Source organism: Platichthys flesus, chromosome 23, assembly GCF_949316205.1.
Source record: "Platichthys flesus chromosome 23, fPlaFle2.1, whole genome shotgun sequence".
Taxonomy (NCBI): domain Eukaryota; kingdom Metazoa; phylum Chordata; class Actinopteri; order Pleuronectiformes; family Pleuronectidae; genus Platichthys; species Platichthys flesus.
The window spans coordinates 8,804,438-8,829,689 of NC_084967.1; the positions used below are offsets into that span (position 1 = coordinate 8,804,438).

At 46.8% G+C, this 25,252-nt stretch overlaps 1 protein-coding gene across 5 annotated transcripts in view; it reads left to right on the forward strand.

Annotated features, from left to right (window-relative positions):
- Nucleotides 1-25,252, forward strand: part of foxp2 (forkhead box P2) — a 105,426-nt gene that overhangs the window by 59,511 nt on the left and 20,663 nt on the right. For all 5 annotated transcript variants that reach the window (XM_062383186.1, XM_062383181.1, XM_062383184.1 and 2 more), the window contains 6 exons: nt 1,105-1,194; nt 11,411-11,548; nt 13,004-13,093; nt 15,196-15,385; nt 16,660-16,993; nt 18,815-18,919. In XM_062383186.1, the coding sequence (XP_062239170.1) occupies nt 11,429-11,548; nt 13,004-13,093; nt 15,196-15,385; nt 16,660-16,993; nt 18,815-18,919 (839 nt within the window). In that variant the 5' untranslated portion in view covers nt 1,105-1,194; nt 11,411-11,428. The remainder of the gene's footprint in view (nt 1-1,104; nt 1,195-11,410; nt 11,549-13,003; nt 13,094-15,195; nt 15,386-16,659; nt 16,994-18,814; nt 18,920-25,252) is intronic.

Genomic DNA, 25,252 nt, shown 5'->3' on the forward strand with positions numbered 1-25,252 from the left:
CTTTTATCCGCGCGCTCTTGAAGAACGGGGAGTGAAGCTGCTCGCCCAGCTGCCGCCATACCTGTGAAGCTGCAGCTCCACTCGTCACACACCCGGTCGGTACACGCAGCTGGGGCGGGAGGAGATCTGTAATCCCTTCAAACCCCAGAGATATGAATGACTCCGCGTCCTCAGCTGCTGCGATTCGGATCAAGCCGACATATGCCAACACGTCTTTTTTTACAAATTTGACTAATTCTTCTATGTGTAAACAGCTAAGAGCTAATTGCATCAGAAAGGGGGAAGGTCTCTCTCTTCCTCCATCTATCCACCGACCCATCTCTCTGTATCTATCACCCATCCCCTGCTCACAAGCACCCTTAATGCACGGTGTAAAAACCTGGGCTGCTAGTTAATTCCCTCTAAATGTAATCTGATGTTGATTTTGTCAACTTTAATTACAGCTCCCAGAGACACTTCACACGGCGCTGCCTCTACTTCAAATTGATATTATGAATATGCAAATGTGGCAGTAATTTGCAGAGAGAAGTGGGTATTTCAGTTGAGCACACACTAGACAGGTCAATTCCACTGATGCTGTGGATCTCTCTTACTTTTGTTCTATTCTGCAGCTCAGCACCTCCTCCACCCTCTTCTTCTGCGATGCTTTAAACAAACTATCTGTTCTCGATCGCAGCTAGAACGTGGTGGTGTTAACAACATCTGGAAGTGTTCTAGATGTGGTTTCCATGGCCTGTCCACACTGATGTGGGGTCTTTGCAAAGCGAACTTCCTCCTTAGCGCTTTAGCCTCTCGTCCACACGCAAAAACAGCGAGTTGAGCGAAAAGCCTTCCAAAGTGCACGTTGGCAAAAGCTCTGGTGTCTGTGGATCTGTGTGAACTTGTAAAAGGGAGTGATTTTGAGACAGTGCCGCAACACAGTTTTCTTGGAGCATGGCTACTGTTGCTTTGTGTCATGGGAATCTGCCAGAAAGATGCCAATTAACATTTTCATTATCTCTTCTGTCAGTTTCAGGGAATCGGATACATGTTGTTTTTTTTTCAGAGGCTCTTCTCCTCGTTTTTTCACACCGTCCTTTCTGTTTTGTGTTCTCTCCTTCCCAGGCCCTACAAGCAGCGAGGCAATTACTCTTGCAGCAGCCAGGCAGTGGCCTGAAATCTCCAAAGAGCCAGGACAAGCAGCGTCCACTGCAGGTAAAGCAGCTCCCCGCCTAATCTCTTAAGTCCATCCATAATACATGCTCCCCGCGAAAAGATTTCCTCTGCTCCACAAGTGTGTTTGATTTGCCAACGCAATCCGCCGACCTGTCATTGGAATCCTAAAGCCGGACGAGCCGGTCCCCAGGAAGCTAAAAGTCACAGAGACACGGGAAAAGACACAACAGATCTCTGAGTGCACAGTTCCCTCCACGAGCCGCCTTCCTATTGTCAAGACTACGTGTCATAGTCTGTGTGTATTGTCCACCAGACTGGGCAATAATTACAACTTCAAGAATACCCAAGGGTTATTGAGTCGGACGCCAAAATGGAGGACCTGTTTGATCCATGCGCTCCTCTAACTGGATCCATTGTGGCGTTGACACGAAATATCCAGAGGTTAGATATTGTTTGAAAAGACGTGTCAGCCAGACGACGGCTAATTTTAACTGCCTGTCAATTCCACTCTTCAACACTAATTTGCCTTATTGATTCGACCAGCTGTCTATTTCTGTTGACAGTGGTTTGGAAAAGGTCACACTTGTACACATATGCACACACAAACACACATAGATTGTACGCTGGCTACACACTCGCACATCAACACGTTTCTTCGCGGTGTCAAGACTTTTTTTTTTCACACCAGCGAGTCTCTTGGCTCTGTCAACAAGACGGTTAGTTTTTATATTTTTTTTACGTAAGGCCCCCCCACCCCCTTGACATCTGCTCCGTGTTTTTCTATTATTAGTATTCTTTTATTATTCAATTCATTTTTTTTTTTTAGCCATTTGAAATTGAAGTGTGGGAGTTTGTGCCCTCCACTCGGCTAATAAGTAATATCAGGGAGCAATGGTTCACCTCATTAGAAGCGCCGTGCATTTCAATGATGAAAGGGAAATTGGCGTTCACCTCACCCATTGGTATTTTCACAGTCTTAACAATGTCGACGCCTTCAATGGGAGTCACACCCCTGTGTACCTAATTACGTACAGGGGAGGAGATAAGGTTAGCAAAGCCTCGGCCGTGCTTTTTCCCTTTTCTTGCGTCTAAATAATTCAACCTCATCAAGTTAATATTGTCCTTATATTCACACATGACGGCGTCGGGATTATCGAGGGGTTGTTTGTTTATTTGAGTGGAAATTAATTATTGAGCTGCTGGAGGGGTGGAAAAGTTTTCTTATTGTGCTCCCTCTGTCTGAGGCTCCGTCGTGCCAAAATTGAAAACACTCGAACAAACGGGTTCCAGATCTACAAATGCCTCCATAGTTGCCAAATACAATACATACATGGCAGGAGGAACAATATTGAATGAGAGCTGCGTTTGGCGCACGATAACCGTGAGCCGGCGTCCAGGCCCCCTTGCCTCTAATAACACTAGCACATGGTAAATATTGAATATTTACACTTGCTTACTCCATCCTTGGCTCGCGATATGAATCGGTATAAAACCGGGAGGGCCTCGCCGATCGGCTCCCGACTAATCCATCTGTTGATCCAGCCTTTATTAACACCCATTATAACGTCCTCACCTTGCAGTTCCAAGAAAGTTTGCCATCGCAGGCCGAGGCGCCACCGAGGCTCCCAGTGAGCACAAGCAGGGCCTGCTGGATCCTTTCTGCCCTGGGACTCAATCCACTCATTTCCACTGACATTTTAGCTGTAATATGTCATTGTGCAAATATCAATATAAAGCAGTGGAAACTCTCACTTGATTTAAAACCCCTTATTATTATTATTGTGCTATTCCACATTTGTGTCAGCACTATATTTTTTTTTTAGGCCTATTATTCCCGTCTGTGGGGAGTTTATCCAATAAAGCCGCATTATTTACCTGGATTATGAGGCCACAATGGATGCTGTACTGCGATATTTTATTAACTTTGTGGCCTGATAAGCGTCAATGGCAATCACGCTACCACTTTTCCACTGGAGGAATCACGCGCATTGATCCCCTTGTATGATTAGCGCTGTAGAGAGTGGTGGGGGGGGGGGGGAAGGATTAATATTACCATGACATCCTGCTTATGGCAGAGATGCTCATAAATCCCCTGCCACTCCGCTTCTTTTCCCCACTTCTCCTCTTGTTCTCCGGTCTTCGGTATTTAAGAGCAGGAAATGATCCATAGATCATGGCATGTAAATTATTTACTACACAAGCATCTAAGTGCCCCAGCTCGCAGTTTTAATTACACGTATTAGCGGCTAAAGGCTCTCGCTTGACTAATTCTATCCGCTCGCTCATCGGCGCTTCTCGGGAGCTGATGATGCGCAGGCAGGCGGTTGCATCCACACACGTACACACAAGTAAAAGGGAAAAAAAACAGTCCCACAAACACACATACAAACACACGCGCAAGCAGCTTCTCCACATTTGCGTAATGTGACAGGTCTATTATTACACAGTAAGCCCACGGGAGCACTCAATAAACACCTATTTCTCCCTGTAAATCCCCCTGCCTCCGCCATGCTGCTTACACGGCTCTCCCAGGGCACACAACACCCTCTCGTCTCCGTTTCCCTTCTCCCCCAGCTCTCCTCCTCTCTGTGGCAATATCCCCCCTCTGAAAGGCATTTATACACTGACATTTGGAATACAAATAAAGAAACGCGGACAAGGAGAGGCGGAGAGGATTACAGAGGCCTATGAATTTGACAGTTGTTTCGCTCGCTCGCACAGACACACACACACACACATGCATAATTCGTCTGCACACAAACACCAGCACTTAAAGTTCTTGCATTGCCAGAAGTGACTTTGTGGAAGTTGTTTTTCTCAGTTGTACTATTGATCATTATCGGTGAGGAAGAGGGCAGAGCTGGACCTGAGTGAGCCCACGTGAGACCACAGTTTTGCGATGGAGGCAAAACTGGAAGAATCCAAAGATCTCAGGATGAAAAAGAGGTGCCACATATAGAGAAGACCCCAAAGACGACAAGATCCGAGAGCTTCCGGTGATAAAAAGCAATACAGTCTTCCATGTCCTGCAAACAAATCATATGCAAACCCAATTTTCCGGTCATTTCCCTGAAAACAAACCGCAGAAGACGTTAAGATTTACACGAGGCAAACACACCCGACTACCTCAGGACGTCTCCTCCTCCGAACGTGACCCAACGACCACCTCTATATGTCAGGTTCCACATATAAAACGTCTGGATTGACCCTGTGACCCAGCCTCGTGAGGGCCTGACAGTCTGAAGCTGCTCCCTGAACCTCCCTCCCTACATTTAATGTCCGATTCTCCGCGTACAAAACTCGAGAGCTTAGCTCCAGTGAGCGTTTCCAGCCGCCGCTCTGCCCCTTTCGCACTATCAGGCTTTTTTTTTTTACGAGATTAATAACCTCAATCCCATCTGCGCAACACTCTACTCTTAAGCATGAATGAAAATATTTAAGGTTTTATGGCTGGGAAGAGACTTAGTCATGTTTCGTGCAAATTCTCCAGCTTCCTCAAGCCCAGGCCAGTCACATCATCGGCCGTGGGCACTGGGCCATCCTAGGAAGTGTTGCACTTTCCTAAAGGTCAGGCCAACGCGTCTCACCACTGAGCCAATATGATCTCGATGGCAGCTCTCATCTGCTTATTGGCTCTCATCCGGAACACAGATGCAGGGAAAAGGGCTGCCCCGCTCGGCTTGAGTATAGCTTAGCCGACTCCGGCGTGCGTGGCTAAAGGAAGGTAGCTCACATTTACATTTTTGAATATATCTTTCCGCTGCATCCCCTCTGGTTGGATCTGAAAATAGAGTAAAAAAAAAATAATTTATCACGGGGGGGGGGGGGGGGGGGGGGATATTATGTTATTCATGAGGAAAACTTGTGTTGACTCTGAGAGAGAAAACGAAAAAAGACGAGGCAGAAAAAAAACCGTCAGCACATTTTAAGTCAAACACCCTTGGTTACTGCTTTTGTAACCAGAAAACAAGATTTTTTTTTTTCCCCCCACTGCATTTACAACACCTACAGGACAAGATTGCTAAATTTCGAGGACAGAGCAGGTTCATCATTGTGATGCAAAAGAAGTTGAAATGCAACCCCAAGGCGATGTAGCTGAGTTCGGGGGGGGGGGGGGATCAAGAGAAAGTGAGCGGGAGGGAGGGAGGGATAAGGAAAGAAGAAGAAGAGGAAGGGGGGGAAAAAAAAGTAGCTCAGACCTTTGATGTAGCAGCAACAAATTTACCTTGTGACAGAAGATACATGGGAGCAATAAACGAGTTATACCAGCCCTTACACATGCAATCTGATGATTCTGGCCAGGGTGTTAATTGGATCCTACCTGGCAGATCTGATACGCCCAGGCCCCGGTGGTGAGGGAGTGCGAGGGGGGGGTGGGGCGAGTCTTTTCCTAGTGATGAACTATAATTCACTGAGCTGCTTGAAGCACTTGTAATTTACTGTGTGTCACTGATGAAGAGGCTGATCCAGTGGAGGCCATATTACCTGCAACATCTGAGGGAAAGCCACCCCCCCTCCGCCCCTCTCACTCTCTTTCCATCCAGCACTCTCCTCTCTCTACTTCTTCTCTGGACTTTCTTTTTTCTTTTTTAATTCTCTCCCTCCTCTCCCCCCCCCCAACCCCCGATTCTTAACACCTGCGGGGAGGCATCGGGCTGGAGCGAATCGTGGCGGCAAAACGATAAAGTTGCGACAATCCTTTGCTGATAATGACACAAACAATGTGTACAAGCCGCGTCGCACCGCTACGCCGCTGTACGCCACGTTCGAGGGGCTTAATCAATGACTATCTGCATGTCGAGATAAATCAATATGGAAATCATGCTAAGCCTCCTCTCATTCCCCTCTGGGGTTTTTTATTAGAGGCTTTTTACATGATGGGCCTTTATGTTATGATAAATTGCACTTCCCATGCACTGCTTCCACACGGCGATGGGAATTGATTCGGGAAAACATTTAGTAATCTACTTAGCGTCAGTCCTGACAATCTGGAGTATTGATCTGGCTAAGCCGAAAAACACGACGTGCATCTGAGTGAGTGCGGCTTGCCTGTGATTCTTCCACACGGTAAACACTGCTCGCCACACACTTGAACTCCACAGCGGGGGCCTCGTTTGCCCGGCCCTGTCGCCTTGGTGGCGAGAGTCCCGGCCATCAATAATGGCTCGGCCACGCTTGGCAGTAATTGGCTGTATGGCAATAAATGAGCAGTGTCAGCTGAAAGGGAGCCGGGAGGTCAGAAGTCCATGTGTTGCAAGGCAGAGGGAAGGGGAGGGGGGGGGGGATCTGAGTTTGGGCCCTGCGTCCCCTGAGATGCTCAGGAGGTTGAGATGAAAGGGGAAACAGGAGGGTGGTGGGCAGTGGCACTTTTCATGATTTCTTTATCTCTGACCAAGAGTCAAATGAAGCCGGTCGCTTAATTAGCTGGTGACTCTCCCTGCCAAGGATCCACAGTAATTACCGACCAGGATCCTCCTATTTTTCATTGCGTTTATCTCAGCTGTGTCTGGCGCAGCTCAGTCCCCCCCCCCCCCCCCCCATCCAGCGCTACAGCAACAACCTCTGTCGTCGATAACCGCCCTGTGTTCACACAACGTTTACGGTTTATCGCCACTTCCCCCCCCACTTCCCCTGCTTATTACTACTAAGTGAATTGTGCGGAATGAAATCGAATAAAAGGGAATTCCTCTCCCCTGGACTTTAATTGTTTAAGTTTGAACTCTGATGCCCCACTTATCTCAGGCTTTTGGTAATTTGAGTTCGCTCATAAGAAAACTCATTGCTGCAAAGATAAAGCACTGTGAGTGTGTGTGTAATTGCTGGAAGTGCATTTTTACCCATTGGTTACGTGCAAACAGTCGTTGGCAGCAACGGCGTAGAAATGTGGTGTTTTGCCAGAGGTGGCAAAAGTACACACTTTTTTCACTGAAGTAGAAGTAAAGATACTCAAGTAAAAGAATCAAATCACATTTACTCAAAGTATAAAATCAAAATTGATAGATATACGACAAGGAATTGTTTTTTCCGTCTTGTCGTCCAATCGATTTAGCTTGAAATCTGAAAAAACAATAATTACCCTCAAATGCATTTAAATTGTAATGAGTAGAAATCACAGATACCTGCTTAAATACAGTATTTGTACTTATTAGTTCCCACCTCTGTGTTTTGCATTTAATCCCAGAACGCCTGAGGTATTCTGGCAGTAAATAAGGCACCAGCTCCACCTGGAAGATCTCCGCAGAGCAGCTTGACCTTTTGTGAGGCGGTGGAGAGGCTGGTCACAGGCTGCGGGTGTGACATGAGTGGTGTAATGATGGTCTTGTTGTGGGTCGGGGGCCTCACCAGTGTTTTCACATCAGGAGCCAATTTAAAGCTCCTTTGTTTTGCCTCCCAGCTCCGAGGGCAAACCACATGGCTGCAAAGTTCATGTCAACACAGCTCATCGTTCACGTTTAAGACACGGGACATAAACAAATAGGAGTTCAAATGGTGAGCACGGTTTAACAAGAGCATTAAAGGAGGTACACATGTCCAAAGCTCCTCTAATAGCAGCTCTTTTCTGTACAAATTAGCACTATTACAAAAATTGGATTCATCTTTTTTTGTGATTTAGCTCCCTGGCGTCCACCTCTGCTACAATTCATTTAAAACTATTTAATAAATTCCATTAATAATTACTTTTTTGGGCACCAGTACTGGAAAACGTATCCTTTTGGATTACAGAGAAACACAGGCAGAGCCCAATTGGATATCATGGCTCCTCTTCCTCTGAAGGAGAGCGTCTATTCACGGCGTGTGGATGTTTATGCCACTGCCATCGTCGAGTAAATGCTCATTAATTTTATCCCTTCGTGGCAAAATCATTTCCAGGAGAGGCAATTCAGCCTCCTGTTCCTTTCAATTCACCGCTCCCGTCAATCAAGCCCTCATGCAGCTTCCTGCAGAATGGAGGTGTTATATTCCTGCAATTATCATGTCATATACTCGAAAATGTAAATGAACGTGTGTGTAAAATTAAATTTATGGGTTGTCAGTGAAGAATAAGAACCAGGAGAGCAATTACTTATCTGCTTTCATCTCGGAGCCTCTGATACGTCAAGCAGAAAAGCATGCAGTTAAATGCTGGAATTAGCATTATGCTGCACTTCACAATGGACGTGGGCCAGTGCCTTCTCTCCCCTCTCCCTTTCTTCCCGCGTGCCTTTTTCTCCCCCTTCCCTTTTTTTGTTTGGAGCATTCGTGAAATGAAGATTATTATCAGCCATTATGTCTCTAAAAAGCCAATCAGACTGGAAGAGAAACTTCCCAATGTCATTACCTAGCTGTTTGCTGTCCATAAATCGTAATGATTTATAAGCAGATAAAGAAATAAAGGTACATCTTATCTTGTATCTTTTTTACCGGAAACAAACCATTTAATTTTGGGGTAGTCTTTAACATTTAACATTGGGAGACAAGACGTTTTTTTATGGATCTTGATGAAAACTAGAAAAAAGAGGCTGCCCATTGAATTTATATTAGATTCCAGTGTATTTGTGGTTGCGCATTCATTTGCATTAAACCCCTACACGTCTACTCCTGCATTCCTTTTGTAAACCAAAACGTCTTTGAGAGCCGGCATCCAATTAATGGTCTTAATGAGCGCATCTCTCATGTTGTTTCTCAGCTGCACTCGTCCCATTGTCACAGCATCCAACACAAAACCAGGAGTGACTGCAGGGGTAATTACTTACCTAGCGAATGTAGCTTCAAGGGTTAATAACATTGAAGGTGTAAGCACAGCATTTGCATAATTACACACAGACTGTTTAATTTGCAACTTTTGACGGCTTTTGTTCAGCCACCGCGCTTATTGTGAATGCATTCCTCTCTCCCTGCGCTCGAGTCCGGAGAAGAAAAGAGATGTACCACAACATCCTCCTCCACCACCTCCTCCACCTCAGATGGAGTCCCCTCTCTCTCTCTCCCTCTCTAAGACCCTAATGAACAATGGAGGCAGGATTTGTTTGAATATGAATATGAATGTGCGGCGGGGCCGGCTGGAAGTTGACCTTCAGCTGTGATTTTCAGTTCATCAGGATTAGTCAAGGCGGGCGATCAGGAGCCACTAATGCATAATGACTTCTAAAATGAAAAATGTGTAGTGACCATGCAAATGTCTGAGCTAATCAAAGAGGGGGGGGGGAAACCTGGGGTGGGGGTGGGCGTTGAGGTGGAGGAGAGCTAAACAAGGACGTGTCAAGGCCTGACAGAGAGAGGGGAGAGAGGGAGGGAGGGCGGAGAGACAAGCATGGAAAGTAATCAAGGCAGCTTGATTAGCTGGCGATGAGGACAGGGATGTCTTATTGGCCCCTTGACACACCATATAGGCTAGTTACTGTCATGGCAGCTCCATGCCAAACACCGCAGCAATTAGTGTCAGCGGAGGTGTTGCTACATGTTGACATTTTAATTGTGTTACAGTTGCATAAAGCTTGTCCGTCAAGACAATTTGTTGACAAGATGGAAGAATCCAAACCCCTGAAAGTCCTGCATTAGTGAATTGTTGTGCTGGGAATTTTGCATCTCAGCCGATTTATTTTACATTTTAAAGGTCATCTACGTCCTTAGTGCAGAAATCTATATCTGTCTGTATCACATATCCCGTGAAGTGTTCAACGTATCAACTTCACGTTTCATATGTAAGGGCATAAGGGCTCAAAGAGGTGAATTCAGTGCGATTAGGACACAAAATGAACAATATTCATAATATCTGAATAAAGAGGAGGTGGGGAGGGGGGGCACCATGTGTCTTCAGCCTGCATTCTGAGTCTTATTCTACATCCTCTGATAAGCTACAGCAGTTGGGTTCAAACCTGGGGCCTCCATTTTTTTTGATGATTTGATTTTTTTTTTTTTAGATTCCAATTACAGAGCTTTTATTTTGAAAAGTCGTGAACTTGGGTCTGTAAATTATATAACAGATAACAGACTTCTGAGATAGCCAGAAAACAACCAGGTGGGATGATCACAAAGGTTTCTAACTTCATTCAGCACCTTATACTGTTTATAAAAAGCTCAGCATTTTTCGGGAGTTGCTCGGGAGCATCAACACAGGCCAAACAAACAGCCCATTAAAAACAGGCACTTCAGTGAGTCTGGAAAATATGTGTGTATATATATAAGTCTGAGTAAACCACAGGGTTTCTGCGGCGTGTCAGATGCTAAATCATTCACTCAATGTTGATTTTTGTCTTCTGTAACTCACAAGTAAACACAAATCAAAAGTATTGTCTTCTCCTCGCAAAACGTTGTTCAATTTTTAAGCAGCCGCAAGGAGCCGAGCGTGTGTAATTCAGCTAAAGCCCACACTCCCCTGTTAAAAATGTGCGGAGGAGAAGTGCATCTTTCTCCATTGATCTGAAGCCTCAGAAGCTGCTTTCTCTGCCGCCTTAGAACAATTTGGCGGAAACGTAGGATACGTGTGTACTGTTTTGTTTGGGTGCAGTTCTTCCGCCGCAGCTTGACAGCTCGTGTTTTTAATGATTGTCACAGAAGAATGACATATTTTGGTTTCCAGCCCGGAGGACGTGTGCTTTCGGATGCTTTTTTGTCAGAACGTGAGACTTGAATACAAAATACTTCAAAAGCAGAAGCATTAATCCTTTTTATTTTCTTCTCCCCGTCCAACAAAGATGTATCTCGGGGGCCAGACCCCCCAAACGCCGAGCCGTGACCCGGCACATCACGCTGATTGTCCCCTGCAGTGTGTCCACTTCATCCGTGCGCTTTTTAATCAACTTTAGGCTCGTGCATTTTCATTCTGTTTTTATTTTTTTTACAATAGCAGCACTGATAGGCGCGCTTAAGTGGGGAAGTTCAAGGGTCCTGCTAATTAAGGTCTATGTCTATTTAAATCGCTCACATCTCCCAGCGGGGTGCGGGCAGGAAAATAAGGGATTGTGCAACACAAAGGCACAGCACCCATCTGTCCTTCAGCATCTCCTCTGGGCTGCCAGGCGTCACGGCCATGGGAGGCCTGCTCTCCCTACTTCTCAAGTCACCAATTACCACGCTCCCAGTAGAACCACGCCACTTGGCCTGACGCACGTCTCGGATGCTCTATTTTCCTGCTCCTTGCCGCTTTTTTATTTTTACTCCCTCCATGTATTTCACTCATATGCCCTCATTGTTTACTCGTCCCTCCTGTGCTTTCTGAAATGCTATAATTCGTCCCTGATTCCTGACCTTCGCCCTCTCGTCCGCCCTCGCCCAGGTTCCCGTGTCGGTGGCCATGATGAGTCCCCAGGTGATCACGCCGCAACAGATGCAGCAGATCCTCCAGCAGCAGGTGCTTTCTCCACAGCAGCTCCAGGCCCTGCTCCAGCAGCAGCAGGCAGTTATGCTACAGCAGGTACGCGTGCACGCCCCGTACACACTCGCACCGACATCCAAGCCATGCTCCATCCACAGGAAACGACAACTGCATAGGGATGGAGATGCACAAACATGTACACAACCAAATACATTTGGAATTACAAATATGCAGAGCTCTGCCTACAACACACACTTCCCTGAGTCACTGCTGTGCTCGTGTATCAGCAGCCACCAGTCGCTCATGCCAACTCACCACAGCCCGGTGTCCTTGACATGCTTACCAAGAGGAATCTGAAATTGACACACTTGTTTCATGTCACCTCTAATTAACTGTCTCCGGTGTGTCGCCGGTTCAATTCCCTGACAAGCATCCATCAGGGAGCTCGAGAGGGAGCATGGCAGAGTTGTGCTTGCACACTGGAAGCTGAGTGATAGGTGACGGATGATGTAATATTTGGAATCAGCTTTGAGGAAAAGCACACACTCGGCAGAGACTTGTGTCAAGAGTTGAAACACATTTCTCATTCATAGATTTGATTAAGGGGGAGAGGATTGTTTAATTAAGGACGTCACTCATCCTGATTATTCCTCTTCATTAAGAGTGCTCACACTCTGGATTTGGTTTCAGTACAACGGCGTGCCTTTGCTCGACTTTTACAGAAACTTCAAGGCACTTCAGATTTTACTCGGGTCAGTGTCAGCAGAAGAAAATGTAAACTATTGTTTGAAATTTGCTCACATGCTATTAACGGGAATTTGGGAATTCACAGGATCAAAATCTTCCCTCATGTTGATTAACTGATGTCACTAAATATTTTTCTGAGGCTCTAATTTAAATTAAAAATTTAGGGTCTGTTAAATATTGTGGATATTTTTACGGCACTTTTGCAAAGTACCGGACTGTGTATTCCAGTCGCCGGGATCCTGTGTCTCCTCCAGGCCAAGCAGCCTTATGAAATAAAAAACATCTTTGTTTTTAATAACTGTTGCAGCCCGTGTGTTAAAGGAATCGGTTCAACACAGAGAACCTGTTCCTGGGAGGGTTTCACGCTGTTTGTTTCAACCCCTCCAAAGGAAGCAAACAGCACTCTGGCTGCCAAATGTGTAGTTAATATGATGAATTGTTGCCCCCCCCCCCCTGCAGAACTGTGGAACTATTAAACGTCCATATGGAAAAGAGTGTGAAAGGTGGCGAGGATGCAAACGCCCAAAGCAGTAGAGAAGCTTATATCTTATACTGTGCAACAGTTTCTGCAGAACCAACATGTGGAGCAACAGCTGGAGCTGAATTAGTGGAGACAATAGGAAGAGAACATGTTTACCAAATAATGCTTTCAGTAGATTGGATGTCATAGCCAGTAAATACATTTTATTTGTATGGATATTTATGGTTATATTAGAAATAATAATAATAATAATAATAATTTCTATACATGTGCATTTTCTGAATCTTATTTTCTAACTCTTTCTGTGCATTTTTGTGTCTGCACAGCAACACCTGCAGGAGTTTTATAAGAAGCAACAGGAGCAGCTTCATCTGCAGCTTCTGCAGCAGCAGCATCCTGGCAAACAGGTGAAAGAGGTGGGTACAATAAATGATGCCAATGACTCGAAGGAGATGGAAAAAGTAGAGCCACAGGAGAGACTGTAAATGTGGGTGGAGAAAACGGTATAGCTGCTTTCAGACATGCAATGAACTCCTGATAATCTCCTATCATTCTTTGGTGGGGCTGTACGCGTCAGCGTAAAACGAGCTGGAGTGTTCTTGTTAGTGTTTAGGAATTTAAAAGTAATTAAACTGGTTATTTAATATCAGGTCAGATGTAAGTAGCCTCCCTTCAAAACACCAGCTATCCTCTTGCAACTGTTCCCTTGGATTGACTCCATTAAACCAGCTGTTCTAAGTGACAATAACAAACACTCTGCATTCCCACACACTCCCAAGCACTCACTGATTTATTGAAACCAGACCACAGACAGAGGTTTTCCTGGGCCCGACTCATTAATGAACTGTTTCTGTGGCCACGCAAACACGTGCGCACGCCGCTGAAGTCTGAGCACACGACGCTCATAAATCACGGTGACAGGCAGACGGTGGACAGGCACGGCTCTGTCCCGTCCTCTCTCCGGCTTTCAGACGAGAGGAGCCCCGCGCATGACAACCCAAGCCACGTTTGCGTAACCGCGCTGAACCCTGAGAGCAAGTCTGGAGATGCATCCAGACGACGGCCTACATGCGGAAGCGGTTAAATTGATCAGAAAAAAAGCAGAGGCTATCACATAAACACACGCGCTCCTCTCCTCTCTTCTTTCTTTCCGCGTGGTGCACCTCCTCGAGCAGGAAGCCCGCCGCTGACCTCCCGGCGGCTTTGTTTCTGTTTGGATTTGCGAATCGAGTTTTTCAGGGCCCCCGCCATCAAATATGGAATAGAAATTGCTCCCTTATTTCTCTCGAGGCGGGATGGAGGCGCAGGGAGGGCAAACCGCCTCCCTCCATCACTCCATTATGCAGCCTGTTTTCCAGTGAGTGCATCACAAGTCCCCCCCCCCCCCCCCCCCCCCCCTCACCGCCTCCCACCTCCCCATGGTCCACCGTGTTATAAACATACAGAAACATGCGAGCATGACATGCTGTATGCACATGGAGTACACGTGTATACGGGCGGGAATGGAAAAATTGAAAACCATCAAAGTTGCAGTTAAAGCGTTGCCGATATGCATCCTTCGTTTTGAGGCACAGAAAAAGAATAAAACTGATTATTACCTCGTTTTTTAGTTTGTGGTTTATAGTGTAAAACAGACATGAAACTGTTTAATAGTTGAGAGCCGAAGCTTTTGTTTTCTGCCCTGAAATATACTCCCTCTCCGACGGATTCTGCAGCACTGATGTTCCCTCGTCTTGTTGTTGTTTTTGTTGTTGTTGTTCTGCGCCAGGCTTATGCAATTGCCCGTCTGGCCCCAGCAATAAACAACTCCGTGAGGCAGCGAGAGAGGGAGGGAGGTAGAGAGAGAGGAAAAGGGGTGAAAGAGGGGAGGGAGGCGCGATGTGCATGTGTGTATGCGTCTGTGTGTGTCTGTGTGTGTGTGTTTATATTTGCGTCTGTTCTTTCACACGCACGCGACGCCGTAAATCTCTCATTCCGCTCCCTCCCTCTGGCCACATAAGCTGTAACAGACCATCAGTGAAGGCGAGACAATTAACCATCAACAGCGGAGTGTGTGTGTGTGTGTGTGTGTGTGGGATTGAGGATTATACCAGAGGCTTAGTATCATACACAATCACAAGCCACATACACTGAGAGGCTTGCAAGGTTTCTTTTAGTCCATCAACGCGAGCTTTGTGTGTCTGTTGTGTGTGCATGTGCTCTCTTGGTCACACACACACACACACACGCACACAAAGAGATGAAAAAGGCATCAGTGCTGTGGTACAGCCCAAAAAAATCCGGCGGGAAGACCGAGCTCACACAGACTGAGAGAGGGAGAGCATGCAGGGAGAGGGAGGAAGAGGCAGAGAGGTGTAGCTCGGGTCACGGCAGAGGCGAGTGAGTGCAGACACACACACACGTGCGGCACAACCGCTGCCCGGTTTCCGTCGCTCCTCTCTCCGTTGTTAATTCGCCTGTAATTTTCTCTCTCCTCTCCTCCTCCTCCTCCTCCTCCTCTTCCTCCTCCTCTCTATAGCAACAGCAGCAGCAGCAGCAGCAGCAGCAGCTGGCCGCCCAGCAGCTCGTCTTCCAGCAGCAGCTCCTGCAGATGCAGCAGCTCCAGCAGCAGCAGCACCTGCTCAACATGCAGCGGCAGGGCCTGCTCACGCTGCCGGGGCCCGCTCCCGGCCAGGCCGCCCTGCCCGGCCAGACCCTGCCCCCGTCAGGTAAGAGGGAGAAGAAGAAGGAGGAGGGAGAGGGGAAGTGTTGCATGCGCTCGTGTTGCTCCTGAGCATGTGACTCGCAGCGGCAGCGGTCACATGCTTCCTGTGTTTTCTCTGTCTGTCCACCCCGCGCTTCCTCTGTCTTCCTGTCCTTCCTGTCTTTGTCGTCCTCATTTGTATGCGCCCGTGTCCCCTCAAAGTACGGTTATCTCTAAGTATGTTTGTCTGTCTGCCTCCCCCCTCATTGGTATGCTCTTCTGCCATCCACTTTTTCCCTAACTCCTCCACATTATCATTTTGTTTAGTCCCCCTCTGTCTCTCTCGCAATCTCTCTCTCTCTCTCTTCTTGTCTGATTAAGGCTTTCTTTGTCTACCTCTGTTTCTCTCTCAGCTCTGCTCTGCTTATATTTGTTGTTTTTTCCATCTCTGTTTCTATTCCCCCTGCTCCCCAACCCCTTCTTCCTTGTTGTTGTTGTTGTTGTTGTTGTTTACTGCCTTCGCTGAGAGCCAGGGAGAGAAGAATAAAAAAGGACACAGACAGAGAGAAATGGGGGGGGTTGCAGGCTCCATTTTCTCCTCCCCGGGCCAAGTAAACACCTATGTTTGTTGTTTACCACCAAAATGGCGGAGATGCAAAAAAACAACACTCAGGGAGATGTTGGGAGGGAAATCAAAGCAGGGACTGTTGCCCAATTAGTTGGCAGGCGGGGAAACAAGCATCGGACAAACCGTGTTTACTATCCGATGCAACAGAACACGTTCACTCTCATCATGTTTTACAGCTCAAAATGCAAAACTGAGATCTACACGAGGAGTTTGTTAACGGGTCGGACTGCTGAAGAACTGGGCAGAGAGGAAGAAACAAAAACAAAACTGTGATCAAAGTGTTCTAAGTCAGGTCTACACGTGGCAAAAGACAAAAGCCACTTAGTGGGGACAAGGCCGTGAGTCATGTGTCACTTTATAAAACTTTCATAGCTGTCGAATTAAAAGTTTGGAATCAGCTGTTGTCTCACACTGGACGCCAGGAGTAACCTGATTCTGTAAATATTCAGTTTAGGGGCACGATCACACACATGCAAAGCGAATATCACCAAAGTCGAACTCGACGCTGTGGATGTGCTGCCCCACAGGAAGTTACTGGTTTCCTTTTTGCCTCCTCTCTCCGTCAACCAGAGGCATTGTGGGAACCTAATCGTTCTTTCTTCCGCTCATCCTCCCCTTACTCACCCAACTTTGTCTTCCTCTCTGTCTCTCTATCTCTTCTTCTCTAGCAGGCTTGAGTCCTGCAGAGCTCCAGCAATTGTGGAAAGACGTAACCGGAGGAGGCGGAGGCGGCGGAGGAGGCGGAGGCCACGCCATGGAGGACAACGGCATTAAACACAGCAACAGTGGCAACGGTGCTGGCGGCGGAGGTGGTGGTGGTGGTGGCGGAGGTGGCGGCGGCCTGGACCTCTCCACCAACAACTCTTCTTCAACTACCTCGTCCTCCAATCCCGCAAAAGCGTCGCCTCCCATCTCACACCACTCCATCGCCAACGGACAGTCACCCGCCATCAACCACAGACGAGAGAGGGAGCGGGAACGGGAACGGGAAAGGGAGCGAGAGAGGTAATTGAAATGTCATCCACCCACCGTTTTTGATAGCGGCGCCAGAGGGGATGAAGAGGCAGAGAAGATGAAAAGTTTACAGAGGCCTTGTTTGTTACCCGACAAACAAGCTTGTTGTTTTTTGTGCCGTGCAGGAACACATGAGAACGCCGCATCTCTGCTCCCATCCAGAGTGTTTGTCCTCGTTTAGAATAACAGCTTTGCCACTACAGGGAAAACATGGTGTTTTGTTTATTTGTTCAATAGTTTATTAGTGTCTTAGTAATATACAAAAAAAAAAAAAAAGATAGCCTTGTTCTCCCGGGGGACTGTGCGCATTGAACGCACTTAGCTTGTACACAGATATCAAAAGCCGGCAAAGGGAGCCATGCAGGCAGACGCAGCTACAACAAGCCTCTCTGGCAGACACGACAAGCTAACCTGCTTGTACATTAAGTATTTAGTGCTTTCTTTTCTTTTTTTTCCCGCTTTTGAAAATTACCTTCCTTGCTTACTTGTCATGTAAACAGAATACGTGATGCCTTGAGTGGCATTTCCAGGATGTTTATCCTTGTGATGGCGTCTTTTATAAATGCACCCCAGCACCAAAACACTGAGTGTTTCACATATCTGCCTATGTGGCCCATGCATTATTCAAAGGCTTTTTCTTGGGCGATATTATAATAAGGACTTAGGGTAGCGGCGTGTGCGAGTATGTGTCTGTGTGGATGCCGGGTAGAGACTCACACTGGAGGTGTAATTGGTTTAAAGTAGATGCTATCTCTCCAGTAGCACTAAAAGGAGGCTTGAAGAAGATATCTTTAGAGGGAAGACGGGAGAGGTAGGAAGGAGGAAGAGAAGAGGAAGAAGAAAAGAGGGGGGGGGGGGGGGGGGAATACTTTATCTGCCCGTGTCCCGAGGGGGGTGTGGTGTGTCATAATGATCGAACATGGAGTATTGTCAGGAGCGCTGCTTACTAACATGCCACCGATCGATGTGGGGGAAGCCCCTCTGTAAAACGCAGTGTGAGACGTCCCAGTGCTCACACACACAGCCATCCATCACACACAAACATGCACAGACCTAACCTATGGGCAGACAAACACACAGTGCTGCACACTTCTTCCTATGCACGTTTCCGCACACAGACAGAGACAGCGCCACGACTAAAGGTTAAACTGTCATCTTTAATTGGACGTGCTGTCTAGGCAGGGTCGTAACTTATTTGGGTGCCATTTGAAAAACGCCAGAGCGCCCCCGCTGCTCCCCTTGTCCTCGAAGAAACATAAGTTACTCACAGTATTAATCTCCTGATGAAAATTATACGGCTGTCTGGATTTTTAATACTTACTCCGAAGCCTCAAACCCCCTCCTCCCAGTAATGGCTTTACAAGATGGGACGGTGGAGATAAAGCTACTGTAATGTACCAGTTAGCTGCAATCATGTGTTTAACCCAAAAAATTGGAATTGAAAAAACCACTCAACAAAAAACTAAAATTTGAAAGATAACACAAAAGAAAAAGAAAAAAGAAAAAAAATCATGTTTTAAGCAACGATTGAAGTTGAGGTAAAGTGCTGGCAAGTCTAATCTCTCTGAGTTCATCTCTGAGTTCAACTCGGTTTGTTTGTTTGTTTGTTAGTTTCCAGGAACATGCAAAAAACACATGATGGAGTTCAGGTGTTTTTTGACTTCCTAGAGAATTAACTTTTCAACCATAAACTTAACCTGACCTCCCTCCCACTCCCCTGACCTTCCTCATCTTCCTTCCTGTTTTTGTTTCGCTGTTCTTCCCTTTTTCTTATTCCTCTTCTTTTGACCCTCTCTCTCTCTCTCTCTCTAGTTCACTACATGAAGAAAGTGGAGGCACCCATCCGCTGTACGGTCACGGCGTGTGCAAGTGGCCCGGCTGTGAGAACATCTGCGAGGAATTTGGACAGTTTTTGAAGTAAGAACACACACCATGACCCAGATGTTCCACTGCAGATGATGCCTGCTCACTCGTCCCCGTTTGAAACCTTTCCATCAGCAGAATCAGATTTGACCTTTAAATGCGAATATTCAACATATCTCTCCGTCTTTTTCTCACGGGCTGTCAAGTCACGGTTTGGAGAACTTTCAGATGTTCTTCTGAGGAAAACACTGTTCACTGACAAATGAAAAACCACCTCCTTGACTTGGAGACTCGAGCGAGGAGTCTGTGACTGAGGATTTGAGCCATCGACTCATGAACAGCTCTACGATTGTAAACGTGTGTTTTACCCTAAAAAAGTCACTCTCTCCACTACATCACCTCCTGTGTGTAGCCACTTCTCCCTGGTCAAAAAAACACCACCAACATCTGGCTTTTGTCTGCAATGGGAATCAACACAATGGGTTTTCCTTCCTGGGTCAAATCTGTCTCTGATCTGCAGTTTAGAAACATGACACCCGAGTGAACTCTCTAATTTGGCAAGACCGCAAAGTGAGAGAGCGCTGTGTTGTCTGTGCCTTCGTGACATCGAACGTGAGGAAAAAACAGGAAGTCAAACTCCTCCGCTGACTATGGGAAAGGAGTCAATCGCCTGTTTTTAAAAGCTTGCTCACCAGCGTTTCAAGAAACCTGCCTGTGCTCGCTAATTTAGTTGCAAAGAGTTGAGCAGAGAGGAGCCTAATAAAGAAAACACCTCGGCCTTTGAAGGAGCACACTTTGACCTCTCTGACAGCCAGTTGACAGGGTTCAGCTCAAGCAGCGGCAACTCTAAATCCATAACAAATCTGCTTCCTGGAGCGGCCCGATAGGTTTGTAAGAAAAAATTGTAAAAAAAAAAAAAAAAAAGAAACGTCAGGAAGCTAATGGCAACTCGCACGGCCGCACACTTTGCCTCCACAACAAAGGCCCCCTTTCACCGTTGTCATGGTGCGGGGCGCCCGAGCGAATGAACTCTTCATGCTCCATCAACAATTTAGTTAATTAGCTCATTTGTAATTGGCCGTCTTTGTTGCCAGGATGTTAGTGGGGGGACATCAAAAGAAGAAGGTGTTTGCAGTGCTGCCGATTACAGGTTATCACATTGCCACTCACTACGAGGCTCCCTCTCTCTCTCTCTCTCTCTCTCTCTCTCTCTCTCCCCCTGTCTCTCCCTGGGTCTCTCGCCCTCTCGTACTATCACTCTCTCCCTGGCTCCCTGCTCTCACACAGAGAAGAAAAGAAAGGGAAAGCTTTTTAATTTGAATATTCTAATTAGATTTGTAATTAACTGTGAAATAACGATCTGCCGAGTGTTTTTCACGGGCTGTAAACGTCCATGTGAAGTCGCGTAAACTCTAGAAATCAGGACATTGTTCTGGCATATTTTATTCCTTTTCCACAGTAGTGACTGTGATAAGTTGCAGAAAGCAAGAAAAAAAAAATTAATACCAGAAACTAGTCCACCCATGGGGATGTGCTGCAGGATTTAGGTCAGGCATGTGCCACTTCCTCCGCAGCTTATGAATTAAAGCTGAAAAGGTGTTTCCATGTAATGAAATGACACTAATAAACACGGTGTTTACCCAAAGACACAGACAGGCTGCGTTTTCACGCCCTGTCAAGGCGCACAATGCACTCAGCGGAATCACAACTGACAGCGATGGATTTAAATGAATCCGAGGTGAATGTATATTACAACGATCGCCTGACAAGTGTGTTTGCTTATCCCCTGTGGAAAATGGGCCACATACATGCTCATGTCAATATCAATTTTCCCGGAGCGGAGCATAACGCATCCGTAAGCAGCAGCTTGTGCGATTTCACGAGTGATTCCTGTGGAAAGCCGGCTTGTGCACAGTGCACCGTCCGACCTGCACCCCCGAGCGCTGGTCCAGGTGGGAGAGTTTGCCTTGCGGCTCGGGGAACGCATGTGTTTGTGTGAGTGAGGCCGCACGCCGCAATCGGATTAGCGGGTTTTATGATATCTTGTCCCATCACCTCGGTACACTTACTTAAAGAAGACATCAGTCTCTCCCTCCGCACTGAACGCTCCGCCCGCACAGACACTGTGTGCTCTAAGGATACTGTGTCTGGGTAGCTTAGCCGGTTATTTAGGTGAGGGGCCCAGAGATCCGCAGTATACAGCGGCGTGTCTGTGAATGCGCTAAGCTGCACAGGTGAGGAGATAAACTGAGAGGGCGAGGGAGACAGACAGAGGAGAGAACAGCTAGATCTCAAACTTGCAAGCGCAGTTTGACACACGGTTTTGTAGGAACCCTTGCCAGAACATCGGGTGCAACACAACAGAGCAGTTTCAGTCTCCGCTACCCCTCCCCGAAGTCAGAGGCTGGCTCCATACTGCAACCCAGCCGGTAACATGAAACACAGACGGCAGCAAAGACTGCCGACTCGTCATCAGAACAAAGATGGCTGCTCTGTGGCGTGCCTCCGAGCAGTGATTGTCGGTGTCAGAGGGAGTTCTTTCATGTTTCCGGAGATGCCAGTCAACTGCACACACACACACACACACACACACACAGGCGCAGTTTAAATGGGGGGTTACATAAAGCGGGTGTCAGATTTAGATGACAGTCTAGATGTCGGCAGTGGGGTGTGGGTTACGTGTGCGGGAGGGGGGGGGGGGGGGGGGGGGACCCAAGCTAAGCTGGCGTCTTGTAGCGCGCTGTAGGAGCTCAGCTCGGCTCAGCGGCGGTGACACGTTCAGACGCCCATTGTTTTGTTGTGCGGGGGAACTTGTCAAGATCAGCATTTAATAGCTCTTTAGTGTGCTTGTAAGTGTTCTCACCTGGAAAAGGTAGCCGCGAGGTGGCTGGCAACCTGAATTAGCTCTCTGAAGTTCAAAATGGAATAATATCACTGTGTGTGGGTGTGTGTGTGTTTGTGTGTGTGTGTTTGTGTTAGTTACAGGAGACGAGAGAGAAAAACCTTAGCGCTGTCAGTGCATGTGCTGGAGCCTTTACAGTTAACACAACAAACAGACAATAAAGGCTGGAACGATTAACTGCTTCACATGTATCACTTGCAGATCTTTGTGAAGACATATTTTAGTCCTCAGCGGGTCCATAGCAAATGCCGAAACCCCCGAAAAAAAAACAGAAATGGCATTGCTAACTTAATCCAGTTAGGATTTCAGATATTAAGGCCCCGTGACGTTTAAAATCAGCTTTGTAATAAAGATAATAGACTATTCACGACACGGCCTGGGCCAGGTGTTCATGATTCCTCGCAGCAGCTTATTTCTCCGATAAGTACATTTTAGGATTGATTTTAAAATATTATTGTTGACTTTTAAGGCCCGTTCTGGACTTTTAAGTACAATTTCGATTATTTAGTGCCAGCTGAGGACCGAATGTGAACAGTCCCACTCTTTGGAACAACCTCCATGAGGAAATCCATCTGGCAAACTCTTCATCCTCTTTTAAATCCCTCATAAAGACACGTTTTTATAGGTGAGCTTTCTCCAGGTTGTGATCTGACCAACTATTTTAATAACCCCATAACGTTTTATTTTATCTCGTTTTTACTCATTTCTCATCCGTAACTTGCTATAATTATTATTCCCGGTTATTACACATGATGTTAAACAGACCCAGGACCCGATGCTAAAAGAACGGGACCCCAACCCTGACCTGACTTATGGTATAAAAACATGGATCCAAACCCGTCAGGCTTTGAGTCCTAAGATCTCTAGTCTGTGACAATTGTCAATTAAAATAATTCCTAATTTCCTGCTTTCATCGCCTTAGAACTATTTGAAAACACTGAATTATCCCATCCTGTTTCATTTTTCTTAACCAGCATCGACACCCCCCCCCCCAAACACAAACACACTGTAGCCTTTTACCTCACTTCCCCTCGTTTAAACGAATGTCCTCCCTCCACAGTCAGTCTACACATAAACAGATATTTGCTCCCGCACTTACACACACACACACACACACACACACACACACACAGACGCACACTTAACTCCTCCACTCTCTGTCACCACTCCACTTTCCTTATTACTGGCAGGAAGGCAGGCTCCATGTTAAAATGGCAAACTCAGCCGCTAACCTGAACGCTGGTGTCTGTAACCCACTGCTAATTAAACCCACAAGGCAGCAGCCAAGTGTCTTTGTCTCTATATAATGTTCACACTCACACACACACACACACACACACACTGTGGAGACAGGCAGCCAGGCCCTTGGCCCCTGGATAGCTGCGTTTCCCTCCACCCCACCACATGTCTGCTGCTCTGTGACAAGACCTTTAAAACGGAGGGCATTACTTATGCACTGCCGCCATGGGGAGAGTGTCTGTGCATGTGTGCGTTTGTGCATCTGTGTGCGCGCGCTTGTTGATGCACACTAGTAGGCTTAGGACTTGTGTAGCTACATATTGTTGTGTTGACGCTGCCTCTGTTTCCTATCTGACCGTTGATGTATGTGTTTGCGTAGACAGCCAGGGGGCCGGCCTAGCTGTTCTCTGCTGGGGCTTCGCGGCCCCTGAAGATACACACAGACAATTAGCACAGGCGCATCATCCATACATGCTGGCTTGAGTAGATTTATTATTGGGCCCTTAGTGGACGTTGTTGGCTTATACATATTCATATCCGCAGCCATGGGGGAAAAAGAAAAACCATCTTCTCTCCTTTTAAAGACAAGAGAGGCTCTGCAGAGTCCAGCAAGAATGAATCTTTATTTGTGTTTGTTGAGAAACCAACATCTATGTCTCACCTCTCCATCCCTCTCTGTCTCAATTTATCAGTCTCTTTGTCTCTTTATTTGCTCTCATCTCTCCTCCTCTGCCGCATCCCTCGATCTTCCCATATCTTTTTGTCACACGGCCTCTGTCACATGGCTAATTCCCTCTTCCCGGCAGAAATCAATGTGCCTCTAAAACGCACGTTTGAACGGTAAACATAAACAGCGAGGCAGGCGGGTGGGGGCCGGACACGAAACAAGCATCCTCCAACCTCCAGGTTTAAACCATTACACCTGGATGCGACACTCTATCTCCTTCTTTTTATTCACCTGCAAATTATTGAGATTTGGTTTTTGTTAAGAGGCAAGCGAAAGGCGGCAGAGATCGGAATACAGTGAAATGGTAATTTTCACAAAGACAAGGGTAAATAAAGGTAAATAAATAAGACGATCTTCCATTATCCCCTGCCTGTCTGCGTCTCACCTCCTCCTCCCTTCCCTCTGTCTTTGTGTGGCATTATTAATGCACAGCAGGACATGCTGCCATTTGAATATTTCATAAACGCATGTAGTAATCTGCCTGTAATCACCTCGCTAACTGGCCAGCGATGGAACGCCATGTGTACGAGTGGAGCTGGACCCCGGAGAGGTCCTTCTCACACACATATTGACCAAATAAGAGAAAAACAAGGCGCTTGTCGATGAGGAGGAAAACTTAATAAAGATCTCTCCCTCCTCTTTCTCTCTTATTCTTTTTTTTTTTGTAATGAGGTATCTTCAGGGACGTCGAGCGGCGCGCCCTGTGCTTTTGAAGCAGCTGTAATTCATGACACACGCCATACATCAAGTGCATAAGATAGCATTATGGGCAGTGAAATGAAAAGGGTATTTGCAACATTAGTTCCCTCATCCTGCGAGGGACGTGATTAAATGATTAATGAAATGCCCCCCCCCCCTTTTTTTGCATGCGCATTTCTGAAACAGCAATTAGGCACAGGGCTGGAGAAATCCACTGGCTCGTCCCTCCCCTCCTCCGCAGCCATCCCTCATCCATCTCCACCCCTCCTCTCTTTCTTTCTTTCTTTTTTTTTAATGCTACTTCATTCTTGATTTATAATGAAACATTTCTGAGCATTAAGGACCGAGAAATGGCCGCAACAGTACGAGCAGGGATGAGATGGGATGGTTTTTAAAAACCGTTTGAGCGGCGTAATTGAAAGGTGCAAATGTCCCATTCAGCGCCTGATTGGCAGGTCGAGATAAGGCGGCTCAATGAGTTGTCTTGTTTTGCACGGGGCCGATAAACAAGAGGTGAGGGGGTTCGGAGTAGAATGGTGGGAGTGTGTATCTCTTTCGAGGTGTTGGCGACAATGTTTCGCTCCGTTTGTGTGTGTGTTCTTAGATAAAGTGAAAGCCAGAGACAGGCACAGAGGTTTTGTCCTCCCTCTAATGCACTGGAGGCAGAGCTGTAAATGATCATTGAAGGGTCTGCAAGCTAACCTATAATTACTGGAGATAAAGTGGCAGCTCTGGCATTTCATAAGCATGCCTCCTCAAAGCTCGCTTTGTGAGTTTGTCACCAATGATCATTTAGATAGAGGCTCATTACCCAGCATCA